We start from the raw sequence: 23,066 nt of genomic DNA on the forward strand, positions 1-23,066 counted from the left end.
AAATGCCTAGTCCTCCTAAATTCAGAAAGACAAGTCTACAAAATAAGAGATCATAATCTATTTCAAAGACTAACATAGGTTCACTTTCACGATTCTAAGCCATGCCAAAAACAAGAAAAAAATGATTCATGAAAGAAAAGTAAATACAAAGTGGATAGTTTTGCATCCGTGAATGTGGTAACCATTTTGATTTGTGGGCACTAATCATTCTACAATCTAGCATGGAATTTTAATGAGGAGTTTGGGTTGACATGCTATTACAATGGCAAGTTTGAAGAGTTGCTTTCTGATGTTGCATTATAACAGCCACTGCAATTATCTTCATGTTTGCCGAAGTCATCACCTCCGACATGTGATGTACATTTTCTACGTGAACCATCAGCAACAGAACAGATCCCTATTTGTCATATATTTCATAGAACTAAAATGCTCGCTGGCATGGTCCTATTAACTGGTTTAACTTGAGAACCAATGCTTAGAAGCTTACCAGAATGAAAAAGAAATATGGTATGTGAGCTCAAAAGGTAAGACTTTGCCCTTTTGTAAATGTTAATTTCTTTGAAATACCTTGAACTGTACTAAAAGAAAAAAGTACTGTAGTGTTCCAGTGCTGTTGTAGTCCTCTGTTAAGACTATGATGAAAACAGTGTGATCGGGTTTTTAGTCCAGCTATTGACAGGAGCCATCTGTTGAATGAGGTAGTGCCAGTCTTACAGATTTACTGATCTTCTTCCGAGGATTCTTGGGAAGCATGCTCCTCTTCTTCCTCCTCCACCTTTTCCTGCAAAATAAAAATGAGAATTACAATCAAAGATCTTGGATAGAGTTTGTAAAAAAAAAACAATTTCCCTATGAACCTAGTTGATTTGGGCTTCCAAGGGCATTTCCCTCACACTTGTCTTTTGCACTGTAGAACCCAGGCCAGTCTGCAAGGCCATGGTGTAGCTATGAAATAAAAGTGAAAGGAAGTAAGACTGATTAGCAAAAAGGAAGAAAAATAGATAAAACAAAAAGCTAACAAAAAAATTGAACGGAGACATTTGAATGGGAATGAGGTGTGTACCAAGTCAAAGGAATGGTAGCATAGTGGTTGTTAATGGACCAGTAATCCAGAGGCCTGAACTCAGAATCAGGAGATGCGAGTTTGAATCCCAGCATGGCAGCTGGGGAGTTTACATTCAATTAAATAAATCTGGAACAAAAAGCTAAAAGGAGGAAAAAGCTAATATCAGTAATGATGGCGATGAAACTATCAGAATGTTGTAAAAATCCATCTAGTTCACTAATGTCCTTTAGGCAAACATAGAAACATAGAAAATAGGTGCAGGAGTAGGCCATTCGGCCCTTCGAGCCTGCACCGCCATTCAATGAGTTCATGGCTGAACATGCAACTTCAGTACCCCATTCCTGCTTTCTCGCCATATCCCTTGATCCCCCTAGTAGTAAGGACTACGTCTAACTCCTTTTTGAATATATTTAGTGAATTGGCCTCAACAACTTTCTGTGGTAGAGAATTCCACAGGTTCACCACTCTCTGGGTGAAGAAGTTTCTCCTCATCTCGGTCCTAAATGGCTTACCCATTATCCTTGGACTGTGACTCCAAGTTCTGGACTTCCCCAACATTGGGAACATTCTTCCTGCATCTAACCTGTCTAAACCTGTCTGAATTTTAAACGTTTCTATGAGATCCCCTCTCATTCTTCTGAACACCAGTGAATACAAGCCCAGTTGATCCAGTCTTTCTTGATATGTCAGTCCCGCCATCCCGGGAATCAGTCTGGTGAACCTTCAATAGCAAGAATGTCCTTCCTCAAGTTAGGAGACCAAAACTGTATACAATACTCCAGGTGTGGTCTCACCAAGGCCCTGTACAATTGTAGCAACACCTCCCTGCCCCTGTACTCAAATCCCCTCGCTATTAAGGCCAACATGCCATTTGCTTTCTTAACCGCCTGCAGTACCTGCATGCCAACCTTCAATGACTGATGTACCATGACACCCAGGTCTTGTTGCACCTCCCCTTTTCCTAATCTGTCACCATTCAGATAATAGTCTGTCTCTCTGTTTTTACCACCAAAGTGGATAACCTCACATTTATCCACATTATACTTCATCTGCCATGCATTTGCTCACTCACCTAACCTATCCAAGTCACTCTGCAGCCTCATATCATCCTCCTCGCAGCTCACATTGCCACCCAACTTAGTGTCATCCGCAAATTTGGAGATACTACATTTAATCCCGTCGTCTAAATCATTAATGTACAGTGTAAACAGCTGGGTCCCCAGCACAGAACCTTGTGGTATCCCACTAGTCACTGCCTGCCATTCTGAAAAGTACCCATTTACTCCTACTCTTTGCTTCCTGTCTGCCAACCAGTTCTCAATCCATGTCAGCACACTACCCCCAATCCCATGTGCTTTAACTTTGCACATTAATCTCTTGTGTGGGACCTTGTCGAAAGCCTTCTGAAAGTCCAAATACACCACATCAACTGGTTCTCCCTTGTCCACTTTACTGGAAACATTCTCAAAAAATTCCAGAAGATTTGTCAAGCATGATTTCCCTTTCACAAATCCATGCTGACTTGGACCTATCATGTCACCTCTTTCCAAATGCGCTGTTATTACATCCTTAATAACTGATTCCATCATTTTACCCACTACGGATATCAGGCTGATCGGTCTATAATTCCGTGTTTTCTCTCCTTCCTTTTTTAAAAAGTGGGGTTAAATTGGCTACCCTCCACTTCATAGGAACTGATCCAGAGTCTATGGAATGTTGGAAAATGACTGTCAATGCATCCGCTATTTCCAAGGCCACCTTGGAAGGAAATCTGCTGACCTTATCTAGTCTGGCCTATATGTGACTACAGACCTACAGCAATATGGTTGACTCTTAACTGCCTTCTGAAATAGCCTAGTAAACCACTCAGTTGTAACAAACCGCTGCAGGAAATAATAAGAAAAATATGACTGGACGGACCACCCAGCATTGACCTAGGCACCGGATTCGGACACAACAATGGCACACCCAGTCGACCCTGCAAAATCTTCCTCGCTAACATCTGGGGATTTGTGCCAAAATTGAGAGAACTGTCCCACTGACTAGTCAAGCAATAGCCTGATATAGTCATACTCACAGAATCATAATTTCCGCCAATGTCCAAGACTCCTCCATCACCATCCCTGGGTATGTCCTGTCCAACCAGCAGGACAGATTGACCAAAGGTGGTGGCACATTGGTATCCAGTCGGGAGGGACTCCGGACACCATGAAGTCTCATGGCTTCAGGTCAAGCATAGGCAATGAAACCTCCTGCGGATTACCACCTACTGCCCTCCCTCAGCTGATGAATCAGTACGCCTCCATGTTGAACACCACTTGGAGGATGCACTGAGGGTAGCAAGGTCACAGAATGTGGGGGACTTCAATGTCCATCACCAAGAGTGGCTCAGTAGCACTACTACTGACCAAGTTGGCCGAGTCCTGAAGGACTTAGCTGCCAGTCTGGGCCTGCGGCAGGTGGTGAGGGAACCAACATGAGGGAAAAGCCTACTTGCCCTCGTCTTCACCAATCTACCTGTTGCAGATGCATCTGTCCATGACAGCATTGTAGTTGTGACCACAGCACAGTCCTTGTGGAGATGAAGTCCCGTCTTCACACTGAGGACACCATCCATCATGTTGTGTGGCACTACCACCGTGCTAAATAGGATAGATTCAGAACAGATCTAGAAGCTCAAAACTGGGCATGCATGAGGCGTTGTGGGCCATCAGCAGCAGCAGAATTGTATTCCATCATAATCTGTAATCTCATGGCCCGGCATGTCTCTCACTCTACCATTACCATCAAACCAGGGGATTAAACCTGAATCAATGAGGAATGCAAAAGAGCATGCTAGGAGCAGCACCAGACGTACCTAAACAGCAGAAGCAGCATAAACACCGCTAAGTAATCTCACAACCAATGGATCACATCAAAGCTCTGTAGACCTGCCACATCCAGTCGTGAATAGTGGTGGACAATTAAACAACTAACGGGAGGAGGAGGCTCTATGAATATCCCCATCCACAATGATGATGGAGCCCAGCATGCGAGTGCAAAAGACAATGCTGAAGTGTTTACAACCATCTTCAGCCAGAAGTGCTGAGTGGATGATCCCTATCAGCCTACTCCTGAGGTTCCCACCATCACAGAAGCCAATCTTCAGCCAATTCGATTCACTCCACATGTTATCAAGAAACAGCTGAACGCACTGGATACAGCAAAGGCTATGGGCCCCAAAAACATCCCTGCCGAAGATTTGTGCTCCAGAATTAGCCGCACCTCTAGCCAAGCTGTCCCAGTACAGCTACAGATACTCAGCTTGGATTCCGCCAGGACCACTCAGCTCCAGACCTCATTACAGCCTAGGTGCACACATGGAAAAAAAGAGCTGAATTCCAGAAGAGAGGCGAGAGTGACTGCCCTTGACATCAAGGCAGCATTTGACCGAGTGTAGCATTAAGGAGCCATGGTAAAATTGAAGTCAATGGGAATCAGGTTGAAAACTATTCATTGGCTGGAGTCATACCGAGCACAAAGGAAGATGGTTGTGGTTGTTGGAGGTCAATCATCTCAGCCCCAGAACATCACTGCGGGAGGTCCTCTGGGCAGTCTCCTATACGTAACCATCTTCAGCTGCTTCATCAATGACCTTCCCTCCATCATCAGGTCAGAAGTGGGGATGTTCGCTGATTACTACACAGTGTTCATTTCCATTCCCAACTCCTCAGAAAATCAAGCTGTCCATGCCCGCATGCAGCAAGACCTAGACGATATTCAAGCTTAGACCGATAAGTGGCAAGTGCCAGGCAATGACTATCTCCAACAAGCAAGAGTCCAACCACCCCCCCCTTGACATTCAACATCCTGGGGGTCACCATTGACCACAAACTTAACTGGACCAGCCACATAAATACTGTGGTCAGAGGCTGGGTATTTTGCGGCAAGTGACTCACCTCCTGACTCACCAAAGCCTTTCCATCATCTACAAGACACAAGTCAGGAGTGTGATGGAATACTCTCCACTTGCCTGGATGAGTGCAGCTCCAACAACACTCAAGAAGCTTGACAGCATTCAGGACAAATCAGCCCACTTGATTGGCACCGCATCCACCACCTTAAACATTCACTCCCTCCACCACCAGTGTACCATGGCTGTAGTGTGTACCATCTATAAGATGCACTGCAGCAACTCGCCAAGGTTTCTTCGGAAGCACTTCCCAAGCCCGCAACCTCTCCCACCTAGAAGGACAAGGGCAGCAGGTGTATGGGAACACCATCACCTCCATGTTCCCCTTCAAGTTACACACCATCCTGACTTGGAAATATAACGTCATTCCTTCTCGCCACTGGCTCAAAATCCTGGAACTCCTTCCCTAATAGTACTGTGGGAGTACCTTCACCACAAGAACTGCAGCGAGTCAAGAATGCAACTCACCATCATCGTCTCAAGGACAATTAGGGATAGACAATAAATACTGGCCTTGCCAGCTATGCCCACATACCAGAGCAAATAAAAAAAAAGTAAAATACCATGAAAGATAAACCCTGGAAGAGTCTAAGGGAGTTGGGAATACTTCATTTAAAAAACAATGCATTTGCACAATCTGCACTGAGCAAGGGATAATAATTACCCCTAGTATAACTTTTTCATGGAATTCTCTTACTCTGCATAAATTACAAATTTTACATTTAAAAAAGCTCTGCGGGCAATTACATTGTGCTTTTATTGTATACCGACATCTTCCTGAAGAAGCAGCTCAACTGTAAAACTTCACTTGGAAGATTTGGCGTACTGGGATATGAGGGAGACAACAGGAGTCAATCCTCGCACTGAGTCCATACGTTGCCCCAAGTGTTTTCCCATCAATTGAGAAGTAAGAGAAAGTGTGATTAATGTGCCCACAGAGTCAGGTGAAGGGTCATCACGAAACGTCTGCCTTGCAGAATAACCAAGATGGCTACTGTGACTTATCTAAATATCTGAGCTAGGCCTTAGTTGTGAATCTATGAAATAATGTAAAGGATAATCTGACTATCCCCAAAAACCATTCTCCAGGCAGATTAAATTGCATCAGGAACCTGATTCCTATTTCAACTTCTCCAAGTTCACTAAATGGACTAGCGTGTCAAAAATGGAGAGTGAATGGGGAACATTCTGTCCTGAAATATACCCTTACTAGAAAGTTGTCTAGATGTGGGTAAATGCTTAGCCCTTGAGGCACAGAGATGTGACTATTACAGGCAGACATAAAGGTCCTAAGCTGCAATATTAGAAAAAGAGGCCAATCTTGTATGAGTAACATTTACTCACTGTCTGGTGCTGGTGGATCAAGTTTGAAGAAGTTTTGCTGGATTGCAAATTTGTAATGGGTCTAACCCACCCCTCACCCCATCATGTACTTAAAGATGTAAAACAATAAAAATGGAACGTTCTCCTTTTCTGGCTTAGTATCTTCCCATATTCTCAATAGAAACATTAGGACATAGGAACAGGAGTAGGCCATTCAGCCCCTCGAGTGTTGCACCATTCAATCAGATGATGGCTGACCTGTATCTCAATTCCATTCATCCGTCTTTAATCCATATTCCTTGATACCTTTACCTTACAAAAATCTATTGATCTCCGTCTTGAAAATTTCAACTGATCCAGCATCCAACATTTTGGGGGAGCGAGTTCTAGATTCTCACTGTCCTTTGGGAGAAAACATGCTTCCCGATTTCACACCTGAATGGCCTACCTCTAGTTTGAAGATTGTGCCCCTATGTTCAAGATTTCCCCCTAGAAGAAATAGTTTCTCTGGGCTCAATTTTTCCCAAAGCTTTTTTTTGACGTTCTTGAAGAGTTACGCCTGTTTTTTTGGGGCCCAAATATGCCAAAAATAATGTTCTAAGTTTCCCTGTTGGATTTCTTCATTTTGGCACAGCCTAACCTGTTCTTTAGTTTTGGGGGTGGAGCCTTGATCTACACCAAAAAGATCGGGTTGCCACGGTAACCAGGGACACAATGTGAGCGGAGGCAGGAAAGTGAAACATACAGCCAACTCGCAACACATTAAAACACATTGCATCAACTTAAAAACACATTAAAATATATTGCAACAACTTACCTCAAATTATTAAAGTTCCCACCCTCCTCCCGATGCTGGTGCCGATCCCTGCCCCTATCCCAGGCCGAAGGGCCTCCCGGTCTGCTTTCCTAGCCAGTCTTGAACTCCTTGCCGGTGCCAGTCCAGCTCCAGCTCCCCCATCCCCGAGTACTTTGCCAGTCCCACACCCCCCACCCAACCCCAAGTGCCTTGCCAGTCCCGCCCGAGGCCCAGGCCAAATGGCCTGCGCCCTCCCAGTCCCTGCACCTAACCACCCCGAAAGGCTTCCCCCCCCCTCTCTCTTACCTTTCCTGCTGCTGCTGTCCGGGCATCTGCTGCACTTACCTGCGCCGATTTCTTTAACTCTCCAGAAGGTTTTTCTGCAGAGGCCACATACGCTGGCCTAAGAAGAACTGGAGTAACTCTCAGCCGGCCAAACTTGCCTAAATGGACAGAATTGGCGCGGGTGGCAGGTTACGCCCCCTTTGGCTGAAAAAAAAGTATCTAAAAAAATCGTAACTAACCGAGTTATGCTGGTGCAAATTGATTAGGGAAACTGTTTTTTTTAAAAAACTTAGGCCAAAAAAAGCAGCCTGCTCCAAAAAAACGCCGCAAATAATTGGGGAAAATAGAGCCCATTGTACCTACCCTATTGAATCCTTTGTCATTTTAAACAGCTCAATTTGTCATCCTTCAAACTTCTATACTCAAAGGAAAAGTATTTTATCTAGTCTTGTGTTGAGCTAGCTGATCTCAACTAGGGTGGCAGTAGAGATGCAACAATTCTAGAATTATGGAATGTTACAGAATGGAAACAGCCACATGATCCATCAAGTCTGTGCCGCTGCTTTTTCCCATGTGAGCCACATTGTTTAATCCTACTCTGCTATCACTTCCAATATCCCTTAATATTTCCCCTGTCCAAGCAACTAATTCCCTTTCTACAGTACTTACTGCTTCAATAATGGTTTGTGGCAGAGAATTCCACCTCCTAGCCACCCGCTGTGTAAATGCATTCTTTTGAACCTCCCCTTCAGCTCCTGTGCTGCAGGTTGCACATCGTTGCGGATCTGCTCATGCATGTACGATGAGTCGCAGTCCACTTGAATAATTAGGGCCTGCTGACGGTGGAAATGCCTGTGATTGGGATCGTGGCCACTGGGGGATGGGAAGTAGTGTGCAGATGCAGGATTTAAGGCCTGCAGCAGCTTCAAGGGTCATTTTTAGTGCATGAACCCAATTTATTATCCTCCAAATGTCAGAAAGATGTGTTGAAGGATACAGAGTCCCTTAGTTTGCAGATTCAGATGGTACAGTGTTGCTACAGGAAGTTATGCCAAGAAAGTCAGCCCTCTTTGGAACAGAGAAAAAGGAGAGCTGCTCAGGGGCAGTAGAGGAGATGGCTGGGAGGAAATGGTGTTAATGAATCATATCATGAAACTCTCACATCATTCTTTCTACTGAAAGTGACAAGTATGCTCCTCAGGAAATCATTCTAACTCCTCTTTTTGTCCTCTAGATGTGCAACAAGAGGAAGAGGCAGACTCTCAGCACTTGGCACTTTGCACAATACAAGCACACTCTCTCTACTGAGCACCAGCTGAGACACAATCGCCTTGAAGGAAGTTATAATGAGGCAGAGGAAAATGCATGGGGTGACACACAGATTGCAAGCGAATAAGAGCAAGAAGACATTGCTCACAGGAGGATTGGAAGCACATTGCCTCTTGGTTGAAGAGCCTATTGATCAGAATCTCACAGCTCCTGCCTTTGAAAGGATAATGCTGGCACTGCATTAAGTGGGCGATCAGGCATTGAAGACCATTTCCGATGGTAGCTTGGGCAGAGGAGTCCACTAGCAGCATGCACCATGGAATGTGTGGCAGCTCCTGGAACATCACAGACCACTGTTATAGAGGCTTGGTAGCCCAGACTGGAGAGGTTCTTATACATAAGAGGTTATGCTAAGCCTATACAAATTACTGGTTAGGCTGCACTTGGAATATAGGAATACATTGGAATATATTTCCCACATTACAACAGTGACTACACTCCAAAAAGTACTTCGTTGGCTGTAAAGCGCTTTGAAACGTCCGGTGGTCATGAAATGCAAGTCTTTCTTTTATTCTTTTATAGTGTCCAATTGTAGCACCATACTTTGGAAAGGACGTTAAGGCCTCAGAAAGGACGCAGTGATATTCACTAGATGAAACCATGTAGGTAGTTTACCTCAGCTTGGATGAATTCTGCCTTATATAGGTTCCATTATGTAGCACATTCTTAAAAAAAACACGAACGCTTAATCTTGTTACCAACAAGCAGCTAAAGAAAGGGATACACAGGTTCAGTGACAGTAGAAATGCAACTGCACCTGAGATGGGCTGGATACAGCTTAAAAATGTGCTTATGACTGCAATTTGGAATACCCGAGCATCCTCGCTTTATTGATACGCCGCTACCTTGCGTAGTGAGTTAGGAGGAGCGTGGGATCGCCAGCAGAGTTGACACAGCACAAGCAGATCACTGGAGCTGGAACAGTGAATTTGAACTGTGGCTTTTTTAATTCGTTGTGAGATCCTACTTCAGCAGAGAAACTATTTTCAGCATTCCCTCAAGTCCAGTTGACTGCTATGATTAATTTCAGGCCTTCAGTGGGACAGGAAATAACTCTTGAACAATGTTGCTCATATGCAAGGATTTCCCCACCCACATCGATCAATTGATGGTAAAGATACAAGCCATAATCCGAGTTTACAAATACACACTGTCCATACAGAGATGTAGAATATATAACAGGATTTAGTCATTCACTGCAATAGCAGGTATTTTGGAAAAAAATACTATTTGTACAATCTAAGCACTTTAGAAATGTCAGATTTCAGTTTATGGCACTTAACCTGAAGGGAAGCCTACATGTGATCATTGGCTCCTCATAATATTTCCCTTGCCAGAAAGATTTATTAAGCAGATTTCTATAGTAAAATATTGCAGTGCTTGACAAGGCTGCTTGTTCCAAACTACAGCTATGTGGAAAACAGATGAGTCAATCTGAAATGTGACTGTGAGTCAGCATTGCCATTTCCTCTTTGGCACAATGGTTGAAAGAATCAGATGCAGAAAATTCACTGAGTAAGAACAGGACCTATAGCAGGCCAACATTTCCGTCCTCACTGTTATAAACAGGCCGAACAGAGAGCTTCAGCTGGACGCCAGCTGATAATCTTTGTTAGCTTGCGCCAGAAAGAATGCTAATTTCTTAGTTCTGTGCTGTACTTTTCTGCATTCTGATGTAGTTTTTGATTAAATTGCCTGTTAAATAAAGTGAGTTTCATGTTAGTGTATATATAGCCCTCTATTTTTCATGTGTATGTCCCTGCCTGCTGAACCGTTTTAATGTAAGATCATAATTTGCTAAATTCAATACAATTTATTGATAAAAATAAACAGTAAAGGCTCAGAACTGAGCTTTGTACTGTACCTCATCACTCTGGTCTTCAAATTGCAGATACCATGCCACCGCAATTTAATCATATGTTTGGAAACAGTTAAGGTATTTTATATTTTCCTCACCCTATACATAACTGCTTTTGAGAGAAGTTCTGTTACAGTCAGAGAGTTTATACTAATAATAATAATAGAGTGTAATAATAATAAGATTGAGAAAACATCACACAGTTTCTGCAGATGTCTACAATAAACTTCCAGCATTTATTTAAACACCATACATCGTCTATTTCTTTTCAGCGAATAAGAAAATCGGTAACAAAAACACATATGCAAACATACTAAAATAACGTACAGGAAATGATCAGCTGGTCGATCAAGCCGGCCCCATACCATCATGGTGCGACTGGCATCATGACCCCCATCATCTACACCCCACCATCAGCCAGCTAATTTCCTGGGAGAGGCAAAAGAGAAAAAGGAGGTCGATTCAGGGAAGACAATCTGGGCAATTGCTCTCCAACCCAAAAGGGGAACAAAATATATTCCAGGAGACCAAAATGACCATGAAACATATTGCCCATTACCCTACCTAGCCTTTTGTATACTATGATATCAGCCACAGCTGGGAACTTTGGAAGCGGGTGAATCCTCACACATTCCACGAGCCATCAACATGTTCCTAAGGTCAATGACCCTTTTCAAAATGAAAAACCTCCTGACATCTGACCTAGGTCTAAGCTTATGTAACTTATATACATGTTCCCTAGTTCTCCCTGACCTATCCAACTCAAATATAATATCATGGACATCATCGGATATACATATTTCGATAGGACCCCGCCAGCTTTAGCATTGATATCAGCCAGATCGGGGCTCCACACTCAGGGCCCAGCTGATGAATTTTATGGCACTAGGCCGGTTGAGCAACTGAAAATCCCGAGCTAAAGAGCCAGCCTCATAGAGCCCTGTGAAAAAGAAAAATTGGCAAAAATAACCACAAAAAACATTCCCAATACCTTGCTCACCCCACATAAACATATATCGCAAAAAAACAATCACACTTGCCTCATGTATTCATTCCTTCTCTCATCACGGCTGAAACAGCTTGGACCGCCCTCTTTCCCAGGTGGTCCCATTAGGGCGCACTACGGGCCCACTGCAGCCAAATTTCAGAACGGTGTCGCAACCGGGGGATTGCACACCAGCTCGACTCTCCCGGGCGGTACCGCTTTGCGTCCCCACAAAACCGGCACCAAATGTCTTGGCGGGGCACTGGAAGCTGGCTGCTCGCCAGGAAATCATTACCACCATTGCCGTACCCTCTGGGGCGCGAGCAGAGGCGGCAACAGACCGAATTTCCAAACCCTCTTTCTCCATCCGACAGTTACAACTTTAGAGTCAACTCCACACTGCGTTATTGATAGCTTGGCATCGTCTGCCAGAGTAAAGAATGATGCAATGAAGCCATTTAAAACCTCTGCTATATCCTGGGGTTCTATTTGAATCTGCCTAAATGAATCCTTCAACAGCCCTATTGCAGCAGATGTTAATCGCTTAAAAAAAAGATTTTACGATTGCCAGCTAGGCTATCCTGCCTTCTTCTCCAATGACCTTCTTGGCTGCTCCGATGGCAGCTTTTGTTGCTTTCACTGAACTCAATATCTATCCCTGTTCTCGTGAGAATGATTTTCCTTTAGTCTGTAAAAGTATTTTTGTTGAAGTCTTTTAGTCCGTGTACATGACCGATTAATCATTGTTTTACCCACATGCCCTTCTTTAGACTGTGGGCAAATACATCTGTTTGCATTAGTGTTATTTTAAAAGAGGAGTGGAAGATACCTGTGCGTGAGTTCTTTTAGCGTGGGATGGCCATTGCACACCGGCTACCACACAGGCTTAACTGAGCAAGGTCTTGATCCAGTGGCAAGGGGGTCCAAGACGACTGGAGACTAGGCACTGCTATAGGGGCCTAGTTGCCTCCGGCGAGATGTTGGCCGCAGGCTCGGCACTGAGTAGCGCCCTTGATGGGAGTTGGTCCAAGGCTTGGCTGGGGGCAGGCATTAGGAGGGTCAGTGGCCCACTGCGGTTCAGAGTGGGGGGTCAGAGGGGTCACAGCCACATGCTGGAGGAGGATTGGAAAAGCTCCTGTCGTCGCTGAAGGAGGAGGTCATCTGTTGGAAAGGAGAGGTCCAGCCGCCGTTGAGGAGAGGCCTGGTCGCCGCTGGAGGAGTGAAGTCCCGTTGCCGCTGGAGGGGTGAAGGCCCGTTGCCGCTGGTGGGGTGAAGTTCCTCCGCTGGAGGAGTGATGGCCCGGTCGCCTGGTCGGAGGCTCACCTGCTCGCCGGGCGTCGTCATGGATTGAGGATCCCCCGGTCGTCGTCGTTGATGGGTGGTGTGGTGGGAAGCCTGAGGTAGGCCCGATCTTGTCGGATTCGCAGGGTTGGGTTCAGTGTAGGGGTTTAAGTGTTTAAGACCCCCAATTAAGGTCTATTAGGGCTAGGGGAAGTTTAGACAGTGGGAGGGGAAAGGCTGAGGGTGGAAAGTTGCCGGATGGTAGCAGATGGTGGTTGTTCACCTCCTGGAATATAAAGTCTCAGTCACCTTCCTTATGCAGCAGGAAAAGAGTGTTTGAAGACCAGGCCCTCAAAACTGCCACCACGCTCATGGTCTACAGGGCTGTAGTAATACCCGCCCTCCTGTATGGTTCAGAAACATGGACCATGTACAGTAGACACTTCAAGTTGCTGGAGAAATACCACAAACGATGTCTCCGCAAGATCCTACAAATCTCCTAGGAGGATAGACGCACCAACATTATCGTCTTCGACCAGGCCAACATCCCCAGCATCGAAGCACTGACCACACTTGATTAGCTCCGCTGGGCAGGCCACATAGTTCGCATGCCAGACACGAGACTCCCAAAGCAAGTGCTCTACTCGGAACTCCTTCATGGCAAAAGAGCCAAAGGTGGGCAGCGGAAACGTTACAAGGATACCCTCAAAGCCTTCCTGAAAAAGTGCAACATCCCCACTGACACCTGGGAGACCCTGGCGAAAGACCACCCTAAGTGGAGGAAGCGCATCCGGGAGGGTGCTGAGCACCTCGAGTCTTGTCACCGAGAGCATGCAGAAATCAAGCGCAGGCAGCGGAAAGTGCGTGCGGCAAACCAGTCCCACCCACCTCTTCCCCCACCTGGGACAGAGACTGTGGTTCTCGTATTGGACTTTACAACCACCTAAGAACACATGTTAAGAGTGGAAGCAAGTCTTCCTCGATTCCGAGGGACTGCCTATGATGATGATTTTAAAAGCATTCCATTTTTCTTCCAATATTGGTAATAGCCCCACTGAGTAGGGTTTGCCCAATCGGCCTGATTCAAGTCCACCTGACATTTGGACGTGCATTCGTTTTTTAAAAATCTAATAATATAGTGGTTACCGTTGCCTTATATCTGAATACAACAGTATCCCAGATACTTTTCTCTGTACACTAGTCTAAATCAACCCACAAACACATTGTTGTTAAATACAGATTTCTTCACTTTCATATCACCCCTGCCCTTGCTGTCCTACATTGGCTCCCAGTCCCTCAAAGTCTCAGATTTTAACGTCTCACCCTCGTATTTAATTCAGCTTCACTGAATGGATTACCATCTAAAATCAATCAACTCACATGAAAACCGCAGCATTTGTCTCTAGCTGCTTTTCACAAATAAATTCCTGCTGTGACAGAATAAGGCCCGAATAGATGACTGCTAATTAAAGCACCAGTCCTGGAATCTATAAAAAAATGAGGCCAACGTCCAAAAGTACATCAAAATTATATGGATGTCCGGGGAATAAAATAACAATCTGAATGTCACAGCCTCACTCCCTAAATAGGCATATTCTGAGGCCAATCACAGGCACTTAGAGAATTTTCTAAATTGTAAATCGCAAGAAACCAACAAGAAATTATTGGCTTTCTTTTGCTTAAAAAAAACTCCCCACCCTCAGGATGTTACTTGCAGATTGTATTTAGATACAAAGGGCTCACAATTGCCCAGGAGTTGCTCCATTTTTTTTTGGAGCAACTTGATTTTTCTGGATTATCTTAAAAATCCCCATTTTGCACATTCAATTTGCGCCAGTGTAAGTGAGTTAATTAGGATTTTTTAAAGTTTAGTTTAGTTTTTTTCAAAAGAAAGCGTTATCAGCCACCTATACTCGTTTTGACCATTTAGGCCACTTTGGACAGCTAATTGTTACTCCAAACTAACTTAGGCCAGCGTATGTGGCCACTTGTGGCCGCACAGAAAACCCTTGCGGAAAGTTAAGAAATCAGCGCAGGTAGGTACATCGGAGGACAGCAGAACTTAATGACTTGACTAAAGAATATGAATAGGATCAAACAGCGATATAGGACATCATATGACAAACTTCGCAAAGTTAATTTACTATACAACAGAAGCATTCATGGAAGCTTAAACTACAAAAATAAAAGGAAAGAGACAAAACATATTTACATAATTTTTTCAAAATGTCCAAATTAAAAAATAGAAGTACCTCCTGCTCGTAATTCTTATGTTCTTATGTTTTCCCAGCCGCCTAAGCTCACCCACCATCAGCCCGCCCCTTACAAACAACCCTACCTCCCGGGGTCGGGGATCAGGCCCTCCAGGATCTGAACAGCACCTGGGGTCAGAGATCGGACATGTCTGGGGATCAGATCTTCCCTAGAGGTCAGGGATCGGACCGCCCAAAGGATCGGAACCCCCCACCCCCATGGGGTCGGTGATCGAACCCACCCTGCGGTTTGGAATTCCCCCAACCCCCATTCCCGCCGCCCCGGCTTGGGCCCTGCACCAACCTGCTTGTTGTGGCCTTCTAGCCCGGGAAGGCAGCGGCCTGTGCGGGAGGCCACTAGGCCCGGGATAGGGACAGGACGCATCAGGTCCCACGCTGCAGTACAAGCAAACACAGGCTGGGGGCAGGAGCTACTGCGCATGCGCGCACACTCCAATGCGCATGTGGAGAGCTGCCGGCAGTTTCTGGCGCAGGGCCCTAGCTCCGCCCCCCCCAATCGACTGGCCACGCCGCACTAAGCCCCGGGGGAGGCAACACAGTGGCCAGAATCGGGGACATTTTTTCGGCGCTCGTTTCAGCCCACAAAGTCGCCGCAGCTCTGGGGAGTGCACCGAAAAAAGGGGTGGGCCAATTTTGAGTCCATAGACCCCAAAATTCAGGTCCACAGTTGAAAGGTTTGACGACTGAAATTAAGCCTGATGCGTAGCTCCTGTATTTAAAATTAAAAAGAGATCAAAGACAGATTATGCTAGGTCATTTAGTGGAAATGGAATTAATCCACTTTAGACATTCATTCTCTGAACAAATTAACTTCTTTAAATTGGTTAATACGTCACAATTATATAACTGAATGATTGATGAGTATTTTCAAAGTAACTTACTTTACCAGTAATGAGATAGGTTTGAAATTTATTTCATGTTAAGCTTTTTTATTTTTAAAAAGAAAAGTCCGTCTACAGGGTGTACAAATAAAGATGACACACATTCGTCCATATGGAGATATACAGATAGTTCGACCCAATTAGCATCACAGAAGGACAGTGACAGTGTTGATGTTAGTCAGGTGTTGGAAGCTGAGCGGGAACAGGTTTAATCAAAGCATGTTATTCACTGAGTGTGCCTGTAGGTCGAGGGAATCCTGCTTTGGGGGTGGGGGGTGGGGGGGGTGTGGGAAGAGGGAACATTAGGATGAAATGAGTACTTAGGAAGGGTGGTAAGACAAATTAGATATAAGACAGTGGAAGCCTGACTATATTTTTTCCTTTTTTTTTCTTTGAGTAGGAAAAGAGAAAGGGAGTTTACTACTAAACAATTTCATGTGAAAATATCAACACCCAACAGATCTTAAATTCTTTTAGGATAGATGAATGGGACATCCGTGCTGTTTGGATGTATTGTTTGGTTTGTTTAGCACTTGTGAAATAGTGAGTGGTGGGTGGCAGAGGATTCTGGACTAATGAAAACATACTTGACATTGTGTGAAAATTCCTGCATTTGAAAAGGCCTTGATTCAAGTGAGCATTAGTGTTTGTTTCCTTATAACACTTGTTAAGGTGTTGATCTGTTGCAACACATGTCAACACGAAGGAAAGGACAATTGCTGTGTTTAAGAAAATAAAATGTATTTTACAAAAGCTACATAAAATTCAACAAAAGAACAGAATAGAGTTGGATGACACTACGCCAATGGGAACTTAAAACAGAGCATAATAATGAGTGCAGTTTTTGTCTACCAACACTGATGATGGCATTCAGCGACACTGTTACTAATCGTACAGTGTAGGTGCATTCAAAGGGTTTGTGATGTCAATCTTGGAATTAACTTCTAATGCTCTAGCATTTTAGCCATTTCTTCCTCCTGTCCCTCTTCCCAAATAATCAGCCCTCTTCTCGTTTGATGGCTCATATTGGGGTACAGCTAAATAGGTAAAGGGAGGCATTTTTTCATGTGAGAGTCTCGACACAGCTGTGTAATCTTGTCCCGATATTCACTGGTTCACTTTCCAGCACAGAATAGTAATCAGGAACGGGAACATCCTGCTCATTCTTCCCTCCCTAAAGCTGGAGGCCAGCATACTTTATCTAGTGCTATAGCTGGGTATGCCACAATTTTTACTGTCAAGTTTTCAATTATCAAAATTACTGGGGGAGGGGGCAGTGGGCGCTCCACTCTCAAATTCGAACTGTAAAAACAAAAGAGTGATTGTATAAGGAGTCAACGAAAATCGCAAACACTGTAAAGTCAGAGAAAGCTTCTGTTCCGACTGGCTCCACAAAAATTAATAACTTGCTTTTGAATGTAATGAATCTTGAGCAGGGCAGGACCGAGCTCGGCTTCACTCGTTCAACAGATGTTAGGCCCCTAATTAACATGTACAACGTGCCCAATGCCTATTTTAGGCAGTTTCCTGGAACGCCTAAAAAAAATGGGCCACACAGTTTAGAAGTGGGGCTAATGCCTACGCAGATTGGGCACAGGATGTCCCAACTGCTAAATTCGTAAGCTTTGCGCCCGTTTTATACCCTTAAAAATAGTTGGAACGCATACCAATTTCTGCCCCTACATCTAGTTCTGGAGGGTAGCTGCACTATAATTATCATACTTACAAACTTCTTAGAAAACTTCTAGTTTTTCCAATGCTGGATTTTAAAAATGAACCACAAAATGGGGCCCACTGTGCATGTGTAAAACGGGACACCCGTGTTATGTGCAAATATGAAACAAGCCCATTTTGTATTGGCGTAAGTGTGATCAGCCCCATTTGATGAAGCCGTTTTTTTTTAAGTACCCATTCTCCTTTTGCACTGGGTAAAAAGCTGGTCAGCTTAGTCACATCAAAGACTGACAAGAACTCTCAGTCGGAATTTCTGATTTGCAAGTGAATATCTCCGTACAATGACTCCTTTAATGCAGTCTCGTCAGGACAACATAACTTTCTCTGAAGATTGGTTTGCCAAAAGAGAAAAAAAAATTAGAGCTTGACTAAGAAGTAGAATGCTTAAATGTGGTTGACAGCATTGTATAGATGTGAAAACTAGACCTTGAACACTAAAGTAAGAAGACTGGAGGCATTTGAATTATGGTGTTACAACCTATGTGGCAAATTAGTTGAACAAGATGAATGATTATTGAGAAGGTCCTTGAACTAGGATGAGAAGAGAGAGAAGTGATGGACTCGTTATTCAGGACTCACAAGGACAGTTGTTGAGATAGCTGCTGTCTGGGGAATTGATGGTAATAGATCAAGAGGCAGGCAAAGAAAAATGTGGCAGGTATAACATTCGAAATTGATGTAATCTGTGTAGAGACCAGAAAGTATGGAGTGCACTGGGTACCAGCCTGCAGAGCAGAAAAAAGCAGAGAAATTAATTGACTGCATTCTGCAAACTGGAGGAATTAAATCATGGAGTCCTGATGCTTCTGGTTAATATGTTCAAATTATTCACGACAAACTGCCAACTAGTGAACCACAGCCCCAGTAATCTAACTGTCAAAGGTATGTTTGGAAATAATTTCATGTGCACTCAAAACATACTTCAAAATACAAAGCAAGGCCACTGAAAAAAGGAAACTTTTATTCGGAATCACTGCGTGTGTTTGTTGGGTATAAATACAGAACAGAATAATATACTGCAGCGGGTGCCAACACAATTGTTTAAATATTCGGTAACAATCATGAATCTATTTTACTTTCAAAATAGCAGAGGAACAGCGCAGGCATTAGTGTTATGCCACAGCCAGTCTCTGGGGAAGAGCCATGCTGTTTACTTGGCACTATGTTTAATTTGTATAATGCTCCAGGTACACAACAAGACCACAATCAGTTTCCTATCCACCAAAACAAGCAGCTCAAAAACACTAAACCACAAGCAAATATCTAGTAAAACCGCAACGTTTAAAACATAATGTTATCTTTCACCCAACCTATCCTTACTACCTCCTCTTTGTACTCAGATTTTCTGAATATCTCATCCTTTTTTTTTTTGTTTTTCCGCCGGTGTCTCTCTTCATGCGCATTTTGGCTGCCGCTTTGGACCCGAGCCTTTAACCTCTTATTACACTTCCTTCTCATGCTTTTTCTCTCTTTCCCTCAATGGTCAATATCTAACTACGTTAAAGGCGCTATATAAATAAAAGTTATTATTCTCTTCCTCTCCTAATGCTCCATTTCTGCTCTCCTATGAGAATCTAATCAGGGTTGATTTTATTGTAGAGTTGCAATGTCTGCTGTTACTGTTGCAGTGTCCCCGACATGCATCACTCTCAACCAGAACCCAACAGTTACTGCACATAGCTCTGCACCACGTACCTTCCAAATACACCACATTGTAATCAGTGTAAAATCTCCCAGCCAACCATTGCAGCAATGCTAAAAGCCTCATACTTCTCCAGCACCTCATTACAACAATATCAGGCATCCATAATGCAATGTTACAAAAATACTGCACGCCTTAGACTTTCTCAGTGCATCAACACACCAACACAATAATCTCCCCAGGACACAACTATAAAAGTAGGTTATAAAAGAAGGTTCCCTCCTCCAAACAGGGCACAGGGCAATTTCGCCCCCTCAGTGTTTGTGTCCAGGGAGGAGCGATCAAGCGCTCTACTTCCTTCCTGGAGTGCAGCAGATGCAGGCAGGGCGCTGGTTGTGCAGTGCTGCACAATGGGCCGTTCTGCGCTGCATTCCTCCCTCAATGGGAAGGGCCATCGCTGCAGGCTCTGCATTGGGACCAATGAGCTGGTCCCCGACAGCAACCGTGATCCGGCCCGAACAGCCCGATGCTCTGCAGCAGAGTGCCGGGCTGATGGATCGTGGCCGAAGAGGATTCCAAAAAATTGAAAAACAGCAATTTAAAAATAGTTCCACTTACCTCGGCCACTTCCCCTTTAAATTTCACCTGCGAAGCGCCCGGCCTCACGATCAACGCCTCCTGCAGCTGCCGGTGTTTCCGCCCGGCAATGCTACAGGGGGCGGAACCGAAATTCAGAACCGGGATGCTGCAGGAGCAATCGCACATGGCAATTTCCAGGCCAAAGAACTTACTGCAGAATTTTTGGATACATTTCAGTTGGTTCCCACACACTAGAGCAACTTTGATATCGGAGCATTTTACACATGAATACTGTCCTGACTTAATATTCTGGAAAGCAACACACATGTTGCTTTTAAAAGCTGGGTGTACATTCAAAATAATTGGCTAGGGCCTCAAATTATTATTACTTCGCACAAAACTTGAACTAAAAACTAGAATCCTGCTGCTTAAGAGGAACTTGGATTGCGAGGGGGTAGATCCAGTTGTCGTGGTCCACTTGGGTACCAATGACATAGATAGGACAGACAAGAAGATTCTGCTAAGGGATTATGAGCAGCTAGGGGCCAAATTAAAAAGCAGAACCACAATCTGGATTACTACCCGAGCCACGAGCAAATTTACATAGGTTAAATAAGATCAGAGAGCTAAACTCATGGCTCAAAGACTGGTGTGGGAGAAATGGGTTTTGGTTCCTGGGGCACTGGCACCAGTACTGGGCTAAGAGGGAGCCGTTCCGTCGGGATGGACTCTACTTGGATCGTGCTGGGGCTAGGCTCCTGGCGACCTGAATATTAGGGCTGTAGAGAGAGCGTTAAACTAATTAGTGGGGGGAGGGTTCAGGTGAGCTAAACCTAAAAGCTCAAAGAACAAGGTGAAGGCAATAGAGCAGGGTAGCATTGGGGGAAACGAAAACCAGAGCGTGACAGGAAGGGACAGAATTTATAAACATAAGAGTGTATTAGAAACTGGGGCCATAGCAGGAGAAAATGGTAAGAAAACACATTTAAAAGCTCTTTATCTGAATGCGCGCAGCATTCGTAAGAAATTAGATGAGCCGTCGGCACAAATAGTTACAAATGGGTATGATCTGGTCGCCATAACAGAGATGTGGTTGCAAGGTGGCCAGTACTGGGAAATAAACATTCAGGGGTACTTGACAATTCGGGAGGACAGACAGAAAGGAAAAGGAGGTGGAGTAGCTCTGTTGATAAAGGATGGAATCACTGCAATAGTGAGAAACGATATTGGCTCAAATGATCAGGATGTTGAAACAGTTTGGGTGGAGATAAGGAATAATAAGGGGAAAAAGTCACTGGTGGGCGTAGTCTATAGGCCCCCTAACAATAGCAACTCTGTGGTCAGAGTATAAACCAAGAAATAGTGGGGCTCATAAAAAGGAAACAGCAATAATCATGGGTGATTTTAATCTCCATATTGATTGGACAAATCAAATTGGTCAGGGTAGCCTTGAGGAAGATTTCATAGAGTGCATAAGGGACGGGTTCCTTGAGCAGTATGTAACGGAACCAACCAGGGGGCAGGCTATCTTAGATCTGATCCTGTGTAATGAGATAGGATTAATAAACAATCTCCTAGTAAAGGATCCCCTTGGAATGAGTGATCATAGCAGGGTTGAATTTCAAATTCAGATGGAGGGCGAGAAAGTTGGATCTCAAACCAGCGTCCTAAGCTTAAATAAAGGAGACTACAAAGGTATAAGAACATAAGGAATAGTAACAGGAGTAGGCCATACGGCCCCTCGAGCTTGCTTCGCCATTCAATACGATCATGGCTGATCTGATCAGGGACTCAGCTCCACTTCCCCACCCGCTCCCCATAACCCCATATCCCCTTATTGTTTAAGAAACTGTCTATTTCTGTCTTAAATTTATTCAATGACCCAGCTTCCATAGCTCTCTGAGGCAGTGAATTCCACAGATTTACAACCCTCAGAGAAGAAATTCCTCCTCATCTCTGTTTTAAACAAACGGTCCCTTATTCTAAGATCATGCTCTCTAGTTCCAGTCTCCCCCATCAGTGGAAACATCCTCTCTGCATCCACCCTGTCAAAACCCCTCATAATCTTATATGTTTCGATAAAATCACCTCTCATTCTTCTGAATTCCAATGAGTAGAGGCCCAACCTACTCAACCTTTCCTCATAAGTCAACCCCCTCATCCCCAGAATCAACCTAGTGAACCTTCTCTGAACTGCCTCCAAAGCAAGTATGAGGGCAGAGTTGGCTAAAGTGGACTGGGAAAGTAGATTAAAATGTAGGGCGGTTGATGAACAGTGGCATACTTTTAAAGGAGATATTTCAGAACTCTCAAGAAAAATATATTCCAGTGAGGAAGAAAGGGTGTAAAAGAAATAAAGGATAGGATCCAATTAAAAACAAGGGCATACAAAGTGGCCAAAACTAATGGGAGGACAGAAGGTTGGGAAGCTTTTAAAAGCCAACAAAGAATGACTAAAAAAATGATTAAGAAAGGGAAGATAAGACTATGAAAGTAAAATAGCACGAAATATAAAAACAGATAGCAAGAGTTTCTACAAGTATATAAAAAGGAAAAGAGTGGCTAAAGTAAATGTTGGTCTCTTAGAGGACGAGACCGGGGAATTAGTGATGGGGAACATGGAGCTGGCAGAAACTCTGAACAAATATTTTGCATCAGTCTTTACGGTAGAAGACACTAAAAATATCCCAACAGTGGACAGTCAAGGGGCTATAGGAGGGGAGGAACTTAACACAATCACAATCACTAAGGAGGTCGTACTCAGTAAGATAATGGGATTAAAGGTGGATAAATCCCCTGGACCTGATGGCTTGCATTCTAGGGTCTTAAGAGAAGTAATGGCGGAGATAGTGGATGCATAGGTTGTAATTTACCAAAATTCCCTGGATTCTGGGGAGGTCCCAGCAGATTAGAAAACTGCAAATATATCGCTCCTATTCAAAAAAGGAGGCAGACAAAAAGCAGGAAACTATAGACCAGTTAGTCTAACATCAGTGGTTGGGAAAATGTTGGAGTCCATTATTAAAGAAGCAGTAGCAGGACATTTGGAAAAGCATAATTCAGTCAGGCAGAGTTAGCATGG

At 44.1% G+C, this 23,066-nt stretch overlaps 1 protein-coding gene across 2 annotated transcripts in view; it reads right to left on the reverse strand.

Annotated features, from left to right (window-relative positions):
* Positions 1-613: 613 nt before the first annotated feature.
* LOC139228233 (high mobility group protein HMG-I/HMG-Y-like) overlaps positions 614-23,066 on the reverse strand; it is a 116,284-nt gene continuing 93,831 nt past the window's right edge. The window contains exon 6 of one of the 2 annotated variants that reach the window (XM_070859414.1): positions 614-781. In XM_070859414.1, the coding sequence (XP_070715515.1) occupies positions 719-781 (63 nt within the window). In that variant the 3' untranslated portion in view covers positions 614-718. The remainder of the gene's footprint in view (positions 782-23,066) is intronic. The other variant, XR_011587530.1, reaches the window with a different exon arrangement.

This window comes from Pristiophorus japonicus, chromosome 17 (genome assembly GCF_044704955.1).
Source record: "Pristiophorus japonicus isolate sPriJap1 chromosome 17, sPriJap1.hap1, whole genome shotgun sequence".
NCBI classification, from domain to species: Eukaryota; Metazoa; Chordata; class Chondrichthyes; family Pristiophoridae; genus Pristiophorus; species Pristiophorus japonicus.